General features: G+C 43.5%; 1 protein-coding gene across 8 annotated transcripts in view; it reads left to right on the forward strand.

Moving 5' to 3' along the window:
• The window catches only part of LOC124001318 (regulator of G-protein signaling 6-like), a 62,838-nt gene that overhangs the window by 39,117 nt on the left and 10,548 nt on the right, over positions 1-13,173 (forward strand). For 6 of the 8 annotated variants that reach the window (XR_006832769.1, XM_046308014.1, XM_046308017.1 and 3 more), the window contains exons 3-5: positions 6,652-6,751; positions 8,264-8,314; positions 8,398-8,525. Coding sequence is in view for 7 of the 8 variants with exons in the window: in XM_046308014.1 (XP_046163970.1) it covers positions 6,652-6,751; positions 8,264-8,314; positions 8,398-8,525 (279 nt within the window). In the remaining variant the exon portion in view is untranslated. The remainder of the gene's footprint in view (positions 1-6,651; positions 6,752-8,263; positions 8,315-8,397; positions 8,526-13,173) is intronic. The other 2 variants (XM_046308015.1, XM_046308019.1) reach the window with 1 other exon arrangement.

Genomic DNA, 13,173 nt, shown 5'->3' on the forward strand with positions numbered 1-13,173 from the left:
GGTAGGCTCAGAATGTTGTTTACCAGGGTGGGTTCAGAATGTTGTTTACCAGGGGCTCAGGATGTTGTTTACCAGGGTGAGGATTATTTTACGGAAGCCCTCTGTGCTTCTCCCCCTCAAAGGAGTTCTCCAATGTTACAGTGAAGGATCATTTCCTCCTGCTTTGTGTGCCAACCTACAGTTAAACAACCATAACCCAGACTCTCATCAGAACAATTTAACAAGGACCTTGGTCGAATATGGATTTTCACATTCAGGAAGCTTAAATCCCAACCAGGATTTGAGTGATTATGCTTCGTTTTCTCCACGCTGAAAGATAAATTGTTAGTGTGTTTGCAGTACAATCCAGGCTCTCCAGTGATCAAGAGGATTTAATGAGCTATGTTGGTGGAGGAAAAGGGCTTCAGTGAGGTGTAGAATTATCTCCTTGGTAACAGGAACATACTGTCATTAAACACTGAAACGTACACATAAGAGAAATGTATCCTGTTGGGATATTCATAGGACTATTTCAAATACACATTCATTAATCAAATCAAATAAAATGTTATTTGTTAACAACAGGTGTAGATTTTACCGTGAAATGCTTACTTACAAGCCCTTAACCAACAGTGCAGTTCAAGAAGATTTAAGAAAATATTTACCAAGTAGAGTAAAATACAAAGTAATAATACAAAATAACACAATAAGAATAAGAAGAACGAGGCTATATACAGGGGGCACCGGTACCGAGTCAGTGTGCGGGGTACCGGTTAGTTGATGTAATTTGTACATGTAGGTAGGGATGAAGTGACTATGCATAGATAATAAACAGAGAGTAAGGGATGGGTGGCGATTTTATTAATTGATCAGCATTCTTATGGCTTGGGGGCAAAAGCTGTTGAGGAGCCTTTTGGTCCTAGACTTGACGCTCCAGTACCGCTTGCAGTGCGGTAGCAGAGAAAACAGTCCATAACTTGGGTGACTGGAGTCTGACATTTTTATGGGCTTTCCTCTGACACCGCCTATTGTATAGGTCCTGGATGGCAGGGAGCTTGGCCCCAGTGATGTACTGGGCCATAAGCACTACCCTTTGTAGCGCCTAACGGTCAGATGCCAAGCAGTTGCCATACCAGGCGGTGATGCAACCGGTCAGGATGCTCCCGATGGTGCAGCTGTAGAACCTTTTGAGGATCTGGGGACCCATGCCACATCTTTTCAGTCTCCTGAGGGGAAAAAGGTGTTGTCGTGCCCTCTTCACGTCTGTCTTGGTATGTTTGGACCATGATAGTTCATTAGTGATGTGGACACCAAGGAACTTGAAACTCTCAACCCGCTCCACTACAGATCCCCATCGATGTTAATAGGGGGCCTGATTGGCCCGCCTTTTCCTGTAGTCCACAATCAGCCCTTTTGTCTTGCTCACATTGAGGGAGAGGTTGTTGTCCTGGCACCACACTGCCAGTTCTCTAACCTCTTTCCTATAGGCCGTCTCATCGTTGTCGGTGATCAGGCCTACCACTGTTGTGTTGTCAGCAAACTTAATGATGGTGTTGGAGTCGTGTTTGCCCACACAGTCGTGGGTGAACAGGGAATACAGGAGGGGACTACGTACACACCCCTGAGGGGCCCCAGTGTTAAGGTTCAGCATGGCAGACATGTTGTTGCCTACTCTTACCACCTGGGGGCCGCCCGTCAGGAGTCCAGGATCCAGTTGCAGAGGGAGATGTCCTTAGCTTAGTGATGAGCTTTGTAGGCACTATGGTATTGGAAACTGAGGTGTAGTCAATGAACAGCATTCTCACATAGGTGTTCCTTTTGTCCAGGTGAGAAAGGGCAGTGTGGAGTGCGATTGAGATTGCGTCATCTGTGGATATGTTGGGGCGGTATGTGAATTGGAGTGGGTCTAGGCTGTCCGGGAGGATGCTGTTGATGTGAGCCATGACCAGCCTTTCAAAGCACTTCATGGCTACCGACGTGAGTGCCACGGGGCGGTAATCATTTAGCAGGTTACCTTCCTTGGGCACAGGGACTATGGTGGTCTGCTTGATACATGTAGGCATTACAGACTCAGTCAAAGAGAGGTTGAAAATGTCAGTGAAGACATGCTTTGAGTACACATCCTGGTAATCCATCTGGCCCAGAGGCTTTGTGGATGTTGACCTGTTTAAAGGTTTTGTTCACATCGGCTAATGAAAGCATTTCTGTTTTCAACCCATTATACATTGTTGATATATCAGCTGTATGTAGGTGTTTGGCCTTTCCAGTCATTGCTGGTGCTGCTGTAGCTGTCACAGTGTCTGTCCTTGGTGGAACGAATCCAGGAGAGGCTCCCTAACTCCCGGCTCCCCGTCATCATGACCAGGCCTGCAGCAGCCCCCCTCTGGTCCATAGAGGGTACAAGGAGACCCTCTCCACTAAAGCAGCTGTCATTCACACCTGCATCCCCAGAGAAGAACAGTTAGAGCCAAGCTAGACATCAGCTTGCTATTCACACAGTATGATGCCTGGCTGGTCCTAGGAATAAGGGGGGTGGTGGAGGGTTGGTTTATTTAAGAATGCTCAGAGCCAAAAGTCAGTTGGATTTCCTGCCTAAAAGTCACATGCTCTATATACAGTTCATTGTGATGGCTTAGACAGTTGGAAAGCACAAACAAATCCAGCATATGAAGACATCCAGAGCAAGTCAGAAGAATGTATTGGGACCGGTGAACTCTCACTGCACTGAGTTTACACTTATCCGATACTCACTTTATGTTTCATATTGTTGGGCTCTGTTCACATGTTAATTGGGCAGTAAAAATTATCTCATTCAGCAGAAAGTAAGTTAGAAAACAGTCTTCAAAAGTTATCAGATTGGCCATTATGACTTTCACAGCCATAAAGGTCGTTGAACAATGACCAATGTGTCTGTAGTGATGACGGCTGTTGAATCATTAATGCTCTATTACACCCTTCTACATTTTTTATCAAGGTCTCATTTTGGGAGACTTTCTGCTTTTATTAGCTTATTATTAGCTTGTCTGGCACCATTTATGGATATAAGGTAGTTTAGTATTAGTCACAGTTGGAGTATGGTCTTGTCCTGACCGGTATTTCAAAACATCCTGGTAAATGGACAGGTATTTAATCTCATCTCCATTGATAGACACAGTTGAGGTCGGAAGTTTACATACACTTAGGTTGGAGTCTTTAAAACATGTTTTTAAACCACTATAGTTTTTGTCAAGTCGGTTAGGACATCTACTTTGTGCATGACACAAGGTAGTTTTTCCAACAATTGTTAACAGACAGATTATTTCATTTATAATTCACTGTATCACAATTCCAGTGGGTCAGAGGTTTACATAAACTAAGTTGACTGTGCCGTTAAACAGCTTGGAAAATTCATGGCTTTAGAAACTTCTGATAGGCTCATTGACATCATTTGAGTCAATTGGAGGTGTACCTGTAGATGTATTTCAAGACCTACCTTCAAACTCAGTGCCTCTTTGCTTGACATCATGGAAAAATCCAAAGAAATCAGCCAAGACCTCAGAAGAAAAGATGGCAGACCTCCACAAGTCTGGTTCATCCTTGGGATAGTACGCAAGTATAAACACCATGGGACCACGCAGCAGTCATACCACGCAGGAAGGACATGTGTATGGTCTCCTAGAGATGAACGTACTTTGGTGCGAAAAGTGCAAATCAATAGCAAAGGACCTTGTGAAGATGCTGGAGGATACAGGTACAGAAGTATCTATATCCACAGTAAAATGAGTTCTATATTGACATAACCTGAAAGGCCACTCAGCAAGGAAGAAGCCACTGCTCCAAAACCTCCATAAAAAAGCCAGACTACGGTTTGCAACTGTATATGGGGACAAAGATCGTACTTTTGGAGAAATGTCCTCTGGTCCGGTCAAAAATAGAACTGTTTGGCCATATTGACCATCGTTATGTTTGGGGGAGGCTTGCAAGCCGAAGAACACCATCTCAATCGTGTAGCATGGGGGTGGCAACATCATGTTGTGGGGGTGCTTTGCTGCAGAAGGAACTGGTGCACTTCACAAAATAGATGGCATCGCGAGGAAGGAAAATAATGTGGAAATATTGAAAAAACATCTCAAGATATCAGTCAGGAAGTTAGAGCTTGGTCGCAAATGGGTCTTTCAAATGAACAATGACCCCAAGCATACTGGGAATGTGATAAAATAAATAAAAGCTTAAATATTTCATTCTCTCAACAATTATTCTGACATTTCACACTCTTAAAATATTGTGGTGATCTTAACTAACCTAAGACAGGAACTTTTTACGAGGATTAAATATCAGGTATTTGGCTAAACTGTATGTAAAACGTCTGACTTCAATTGTAGCTCCCAGTCATTGTTTCAACTGAAATCACTGTTTGAGGTAGAAACTACAGTTGGGAATCTAAGCCACACAGCATATACAGTACCATAAGTCCTGATAGTGTTTCTGTGTTGATAATAAGTTGAACAGTCCACTGTAATGGCCTGCTAGGGAGCGTCACAGGGTGGCTGGCTGAGTAGCCACTGCCCTGACAGCAGCATGGGCCCTCAGTAACCTCACAGATAAGAGGAATGGATGACAATGGGCCCCAGCAAACACACACACACAGGCACACATACACATACCTCTTCCCCGATTGCCGTTAATAGAGCTCAGTGTGGCAGGGCAAAGTACTGTTATCGGCAGCTAGCAGGAATGTTCCGCTCTCGAAAGCCCTTCACACCAAGTTGCAAATACCATTAGCTTCCACAGTGAAAAGATACTGCTGGTTTCTGTACCCCTGCTAAGTACTTCGTGCCCACTGTCATCCTATAGGGAGATAATTAGTTATTTTCAAACCTGTTATGGAGTCTATGGTCCATTATTTAACAAGAACAAAATAACCAAGTCCTTTTACTGTTGTCTCTCTCGGGGTGTGTGGAGTGGCATTGTATTGCAGCGAATGGAGATCATTTCATAACTTATTCCCATTGTTTTGTCTCAAGGTTTGTACTCAGACACAGGAAGACAGTAAATCTGGTTGGACTGATCTGTTCTAAAAGATAAGAATGTAACTGTACTGTAAAATCCTTGTTTCTTCTCTCTGAAAATACAGTTGATGTGGTGTAGTATCTTAGTGCTCTCTCTCTCTCTCTCTCTCTCTCTCTCTCTCTCTCTCTCTCTCTCTCTCTCTCTCTCTCTCTCTCTCTCTCTCTCTCTCTCTCTCTCTCTCTCTCTCTCTCTTTCTCTCTCTCTTTCTCCAACTGCACAGTCTGTGTAAAGAGGCATTGTCTTGCCTCACTATTCCTTCTCTTCTCCACATTATCGGACTATTATTAAATCCATACGCATCTAAAATGTGTTGCTCAGGTATATTAGATTCATGACTTGAGTGTCTGAGTCATCTATTTAATATTTAGCCAGTTTGCAAGGAGATAATTGCCTTCGATTGTGAGGCTTGCAGAAGAGTAAATATAGCAACTTATACTGTTTTCGTAACACTCCTTCTAGCCAGAGACAGACCTAGTGTCTTCTCAACACTAATTCTAGCCAGAGACGGACCTAGTGTCTTCTCAACACTAATTCTAGCCAGAGACAGACCTAGTGTCTTCTCAACACTACTTCTAGCCAGAGACAGACCTGCTAATGCGTCTACTGAATTATGATTGTTGCTCTCATCAGGCCATCAGACCTGAGACACAATGGTTGTAGGGGCTGGTTGTTGAAATAGTGACCAATGTTTGTACTTGTTGCGAAACCAACCATTCTTATTTATACTGTCCTTGGCCGGTTAGTTGGGATTGGCCCGAATACTGCACATCTCTATGGTTGTCGTTGTCAGGGCAGAGATACACAGTACTGAGGCATGCCGTGCAACTGCAACCTGCTGCAACCACTTAGGAGAGGAAGCAGTTGGCCCTTGGTGCGCTCGCTAAGAGCTGAATTTCGGAGGCTAAGGAGGCTGCTGGAACATGCAAATGTGTCTGTTTGAATGATGGATGAGAGGAGAGGGAGAGAAGGGGGTCAGGAACATGCTGGAATGGCAGTGGCACACAACAGAGAATTGCGTGACTTTATCACTGTCCCCTATAGGGCTCTATACAAATGGCTGATAAAGAGCGTTTTCTGATTGTTGCTGAATATTAATGGTAATAGAACGAGTCGATCCATTCCATCTCCCATTTAACAGTGCAGATAAATACAGATGACCTTTCTGAGATGGTGAAGCTAAAGGAGCAGCCAAATCAAATCAGCTTTGCACACAATCAGGCCTTTGAATTCATCCAAGCATAATCGTCTTTGTTACAGTCAGTCAGTATGTGGGTGTGTGTGTGTGTGTTTGAGTCTTGAGCTGTGAGCACGGTGCGGCCATGCCTAATTTTAGGCTGCTGTTGTGTGATGTGGCGGGGTGCTTGCTGCCTGCAAGGCGTTTGAGGTGTGATGTTTATCTTGACCTCTGGGGAATCGCTTTGACAGCCATCTTCAATGGGCCTAGTCTCCCCATTGGTGGGCCTTGTTACCGTGGGAATTGTGGGGCTGGATAAACAGACCCTAGATTTCCACATTAAAATTGGATTGTTATATGAAAATGAACCATTTTAATGGAGAGACTGTGGATGGTTTGGTTTGTGTTCTAACCCTGATCACGTTTGTTGTGTCTCCTCTCCCTGTTAGATTGAAGACGTCATTATGCGGCTACAGGATGAGAAGGCAGGAGGGGTGGCCATCCGAACTGTCAAGAGCTTCCTGTCCAAGATCCCCAGTGTGGTATCAGGTGACCAGCTGTGTGTGTGTGTGTGTGTGTGTGTGTGTGTGTGTGTGTGTGTGTGTGTGTGTGTGTGTGTGTGTGTGTGTGTGTGTGTGTGTGTGTGTGTGTGTGTGTGTGTGTGTGTGTGTGTGTGTGTGTGTGTGTGTGTGTGTGTGTGTGTGTGTGTGTGTGTGTGTGTGTGTGTGTATGCTTGTGTGCGTGTGTGTCTGTTGTCTCATACAATAAGAGAAAGCAGAGAGAGCAGACAGAGAGTCAGAATCATTAAAGCAAATATGACCTTTCAGGCTCATTTGACTTGCTGCCTCTGCAGAGGGGGACAGATGAGGCCGTCTGGCACTGACATTGTAGAGAGTGGCTGGTTGTGTGTTTTATGACATGGTTTTAGGGGGCAGTGTGAGTGAGTAAGACTGTTCTGGCTGGTGTGTGTATGTGTGTGTGTGAGTCAACAGAGTCAACAGTAGCCATGGGGCTGGGGAATAGGAGAGGAGGGGGGGGAGGTCCCAGTAACGTTGCTCTGAGTGTGACTCACCCCCTCACGTCTCTTTAGGCCTGCTGGGCTCACGCTTCACTCTCCCAGTCTCACTCCTCCTCACATTATGCCAAATATGTTGCTGTCCAGGAGAGAAAAGATGGTTACCTGGTTTCAAATCAAATCAAATTGTATTTGTCACATGCCGAATGCTTACTTACAAGCCCTTAACCAATAATGCATTTCAAGAAATAGAGTTAAGAAAATATTTAGTAAACAAAATAAAAAACAGAGGTAATTTGTACATGTTGGTATGGGTAAAGTGACTATGCATAGATAATAAACAGCGAGTAGCAGCAGTGAAAGACAAAGGGGGGGGGGCTTTTGATGAATTGTTCAGCAGTCTTTTTGCTTGGGGGTGAAGCTGTTAATGAGTCTTTTGGACCTAGACTTGGCGCTCGGGTACCGCTTGCCGTGCAGTAGCAGGGGGGCTGACGGAGGGGGGGGTTGTGCTTGGCCATGCAGTCGTGGGTGAACAGGGAGTACAGGAGGGGATTAAGCATGCACCCCTGAGGGGCCCCGGTGTTGAGGATCAGCGTGGCAGATGTGTTGTTGCCTACCCTTACCACCTGGGGGGAGACCCGTCAGGAAGTACAGGATCTAGTTGCAGAGGGAGGTGTTAAGTCACAGAGTCCTTAGCTTAGTGATGAGCTTTGTGGTGCAGTATGGTGTTGAATGCTGAGCTGTAGTCAATGAATAGCATTCTCACATAGGTGTTCCTTTTGTCCAGGTGGGAAAGGGCAGTGTGGTTTCCTGCCTATTGTTAGACCAAGATCACATTGTTCCATTTGGATTGTTCATGCAAACACATACTCAGCTGTGCCACATTCAGCCTCAGCCAAGAGCATTGTAGCTGTGCTGTAAGCTAAAAGTAATAGATAGTTGAGGGGAGACCTGTTAACTATTGCAGCTGTTGTGTAGAGGCTTTCTGTGTGTGTACAATGCCATTTCATTGTCCCTATCAACCGTTCTTCTGCTTTGAATACCAGGAGCAGACATTGTGCAGTGGCTGATGAAAAACCTCTCCATTGAGGACTCAGGTATGTCTGCTATGTACATGGCCAGCGTGACTGGGATTGACCCCTGATGTCAGTCTCTACTCAAGCCATTTTTCTCTACTCAGCGTTAGTCTTCTTTCCTGTAGCTGAAGCCATTCATTTAGGGAGCCTGATCGCTGCCCTTGGCTACCTCTTCCCCATCTCCGACCACGTCCTCACTCTCAAAGATGATGGGACCCTGTACCGCTTCCAGGTAAGCTACCATGGCAACTTCAGGCACCAGTAGACCTCCTTACAATCTTAGAAAAAAGGGTTAAAAAAGGCTTCTTCGGCTGTCCCCCATAGAGAAACGTTTTCTTTCTTATTTTCTACATGGAACTTAAAGGATTCTTCAAGGGGTTTTATGTGGGGACAGCTGAATAACCCCTTTAGGTTCTAGATAGCACCTTTTGTTCTAAGAGTGTAGTGGTCCCAAACTGGATTTACTGTCCACACCACCATCCATAACATGAGTTATGACCATAAATGATCCTGTGCAGAACAGTAGCCTCAATACCTTGTGGCGGGTCACTTTACGCTCTAAAGCAGAGAAAACCAGGGGAGAGTGTTCTAGCAGAGCAACTGAATTGAGAGATTCCTATAGTCTGATCCTCAGTAACAGGTCACGTGTTGTAATTGGTCTGGACACCACTACCCTTGTTCTCTCCCTTAACCCGTGGGTAAAATCACTACAGATCACTATATTATAAATATCAATAACAATGTTGATTTTATAGATGTTATCAATTGGAATGGCACAATGTACAGTGTTGCATATCTACTCACAGCATCCCACAATCTGGCATTGCTGTTCGAACCAAATGTTATTTGTCACATGCTTTGAAAATAACAGGCATAGACTAACAGTGAAATGCTTACTTATTGTTGCTTCCCAACAATGCAAAGATAAAGAAAATAGAGAAATAATAGAAAATGTATATCACATTATAATAAAAGTAATAGTAAATACACAATGAGTAACAATAACTTCACTATATACTGTACATGGGGTCATAGTACCGAGTTGATGTGCAGGTGTACGAGGTAATTGAGGTACCCCTTGACTTTTTCCACATTTTGTTACGTTACAGCCTTATTCTAGAATGGATTAAATATTTTTTTATCCTCATCAATCTACACAAAATACCCCATAATGACAAAGCAAAAACAGTATTCAGTCTCTTTACTCTGTACTTTGCCGAAGCACCTTTAGCAGTGATTACAGCCTTGAGTCTTCTTGGGTATGACGCTACAAGCTTGGCACATAAGTATTTATTTTTATTTTATTGAACTATTTGGGGAGTTTCTCCCATTCCTCTCTGCAGATCCTCTCCGGCTCTGTCAGGTTGGATGGGAAACGTCGCTGCACAGCTATTTTTAGGTCTCTCCAGAGATGTTTGATCAGGTTCATGTCCCGGCTATGGCTGGGCCACTCAAGGACATTCAGAGACTAGTCCCAAAGCCACTCATGCGTTGTCTTGGCTGTGAGCTTAGGGTCGTTGTCCTGTTGGAAGGTGAACCTTCGCCCCAGTCTGAGGTCCTGAGCGCTCTTGAGCAGGTTTTCATCAAGGATCTCTCGGTACTTTCGGCTCTATTCATCTTTCTCCCGACTCTGACTAGTCTCCTAGTTGCTGCCACTGAAAAACATCCCCACAGCATGATGCTGTGATCACCACGCTTCACCGTAGGGATGGTGCCAGGTTTTCTCCAGACTCGACGATTGGCATTCAGGCCAAATAGTTCAATCTTGGTTTCATCAGACGAGAGAATGTTGTTTGTCATGATCTGAGAGTCCTTTAGGTGCCTTTTGGCAAACTCCAACCGGGCTGTCATGTGCCTTTTACTGAGGAGTGGCTCCGTCTGGCCATTCTACCATAAGCGGCTGATTAGTGGAGTGCTGCTGAGACGGTTGTCCTCCTGGAAGGTACCTCAATCTTCACAGAGGAACTCTGGTGCTCTGTCAGGTCCTGATCACCTCCCTGACCAAGGACCTTCCCCCCGATTGCTCAGTTTGGCCAGGCGGCCAGCTCTAAGAAGAGTCTTGGTGGTTCCAAACTTCTTCCATTTAAGAATGATGGAGGCCACTGTGTTCTTGGTGACCTTCATTGCTGCAGAGATGTTTTGCTACCCTTCCCCAGATCTGTGCATTGACAAAATCCTGTCTCGGAGCTCTACAGACAATTCCTTCAACCTCATGGCTTGGTTTTTGTTCTGACATGAACTATCAACTGTGGGACCTTATAAAGTCAGGTGTGTGCCTTTCCAAATCATGTCCAATCAATTGAATTTACCACAGATGGACTCCAATCAAGTTGTAGAAACATCTCAAGGATGATCAATGGAAACAGGATGTACCTGAGCTCAATTTCAAGTCTCATAGCAAATGGTCTGAATACTTAAGTAAATAAAGGGAAAGAAAAGAGGGATGGATACCTAGTCAGTTGTACAACTCAATGCATTCAACTGAAATGTGTTGCATTTAACCCAACCCCTATGAATCAGAGAGGTGTGGGGGGCTGCCATAATCGAAATACACGTCTTCGGCACCCGGGGAACAGTGGGTTAACTGCCTTGCTCAGGGGCAGAACGACAGATTTTTACCTTGTCAGCTCGGGGATTCGATCCAGCAACCTTTCGGTTACTATCCAACGCTCTAACCACTTTACCTGCCGCCCCTGTTTTTGTTTTGTTATATAAATTAGTATGACTAAAACCCTGTTTTTGTTTTGTTATATAAATTAATATGTCTAAAACCCTGTTTTTGTTTTGTTATATAAATTAGTATGTCTAAAACCCTGTTTTTGTTTTGTTATATAAATTAGTATGTCTAAAACCCTGTTTTTGTTTTGTTATATAAATTAATATGTCTAAAACCCTGTTTTTGTTTTGTTATATAAATTAATATGTCTAAAACCCTGTTTTTGTTTTGTTATATAAATTAGTATGTCTAAAACCCTGTTTTTGTTTTGTTATATAAATTAGTATGTCTAAAACCCTGTTTTTGTTTTGTTATATAAATTAATATGTCTAAAACCCTGTTTTTGTTTTGTTATATAAATTAATATGTCTAAAACCCTGTTTTTGTTTTGTTATATAAATTAGTATGTCTAAAACCCTGTTTTTGTTTTGTTATATAAATTAGTATGTCTAAAACCTTGTTTTTGCTTTGTTATATAAATTAGTATGTCTAAAACCCTGTTTTTGTTTTGTTATATAAATTAGTATGTCTAAAACCCTGTTTTTGTTTTGTTATATAAATTAGTATGTCTAAAACCCTGTTTTTGTTTTGTTATATAAATTTGTATGTCTAAAACCCTGTTTTTGTTTTGTTATATAAATTAGTATGTCTAAAACCCTGTTTTTGTTTTGTTATATAAATTAGTATGTCTAAAACCCTGTTTTTGCTTTGTCATTACAGGGTATTGTGTATAGATTGATGAGTAAAAGATGAATTTTATCCATTTTCGAATAAGGCTGTAACGTAACAAATGTGGAAAAAGTCAAGGGGTCTGAATACTTTCCAAATGCACTGAATATAATATATGCAGTATATTTCTTCCTTAATAAACTCAGCAAAAAAAGAAACGTCCCTTTTTCAGGACCCTGTCCTTCAAAGATAATTTGTAAAAATCCAAATAACTTCACAGATCTTCATTGTAAAGTCTTGTTTCCCAATGAACCATAAACAATTAATGAACATGCACCTGTGGAACGGTCTTTAAGACACTAACAGCTTACAGACAGAAGGCAATTAAGGTCACAGTTATGAAAACTTAGGATACTAAAGAGGCCTTTCTGCTGACTCTGAAAAACACCAAAAGGAAGATGCCCAGGGTCCATGCTCATCTGCGTGAACGTACCTTAGGCATGCTGCAAGGAGGCATGATGACTGCAGACTGCAGCTGAGAGAGGCTGGACTGAGGGCTTGTAGGCCTGTTCACTCGCGTCCGATGTGTTACAACATCATCGGACTGAGCTTGTTGTCATTGCAGGCAATCTCAACGCTATGCATTACAGGGAAGACATCCTCCTCCCTCATGTGGTACCCTTCCTGCAGGCTCATCCTGACATGACCCTCCAGCGTGACAATGCCACCAGCCATACTGCTCGTTCTGTGCGTGATTTCTTGCAAGATAGGAATGTCAGTTTTCTGCGATGGCTGGCGAAGAGCCCAGATCTGAATCCCATTGAGCACGTCTGGGACCTATTGGATCGGAGGGTGAGGTCCATTCCCCCCAGAAATGTCCGGGAACTTGCATGTGCCTTAGTGGAAGAGTTGGGTAACATCTCACAGCAAGAACTGGCAAATCTGGTGCAGTCCATGAGGATGAGATGACTGCGGTACTTAATGCACCTGGTGGCCACACCAGATACTTACGGTTACTTTTGATTTTGACTTCCCCCCTTTGTTCAGGGACACATTATTCCATTTCTGTTAGTCACATGTCTGTGGAACTTGTTCAGTTTATGTCTCAGTTGTTGAATCTTGTTATGTTCATACAAATATTTACACGTTAAAATAAGTTTGCTGAAATTAACGCAGTTGACAGTGAGAGGACGTTTATTTTTTTGCTGAGTTTATATTTATATTTGAACTCTTTCTTATTTTTTATTTTTTGTGTTTTTTTGCTGCCTCTTGGTCCCCCATCGGGCCTGGGCCCAAGGGCTTCAGCCCTAGTATGCCCCTGCATTAAGCCGGCCCTGCATGCATTGTGACATTCAGCACAGTGTGTTACAGTGTAGTGGAGGCTGAATGGTCCCTGGTCCCGCTGAGAGGCTCCAGAATAATGAGTCACTATGGCTGGCTAATCCCAGCTAGGAGCAGCTCCCTTTGGGAAGCGCTAAGCTGGCAGTCCTCTCTT

The sequence above is a fragment of the Oncorhynchus gorbuscha genome, linkage group LG17, assembly GCF_021184085.1.
Source record: "Oncorhynchus gorbuscha isolate QuinsamMale2020 ecotype Even-year linkage group LG17, OgorEven_v1.0, whole genome shotgun sequence".
In the NCBI taxonomy this organism is placed as follows: Eukaryota; Metazoa; Chordata; class Actinopteri; order Salmoniformes; family Salmonidae; genus Oncorhynchus; species Oncorhynchus gorbuscha.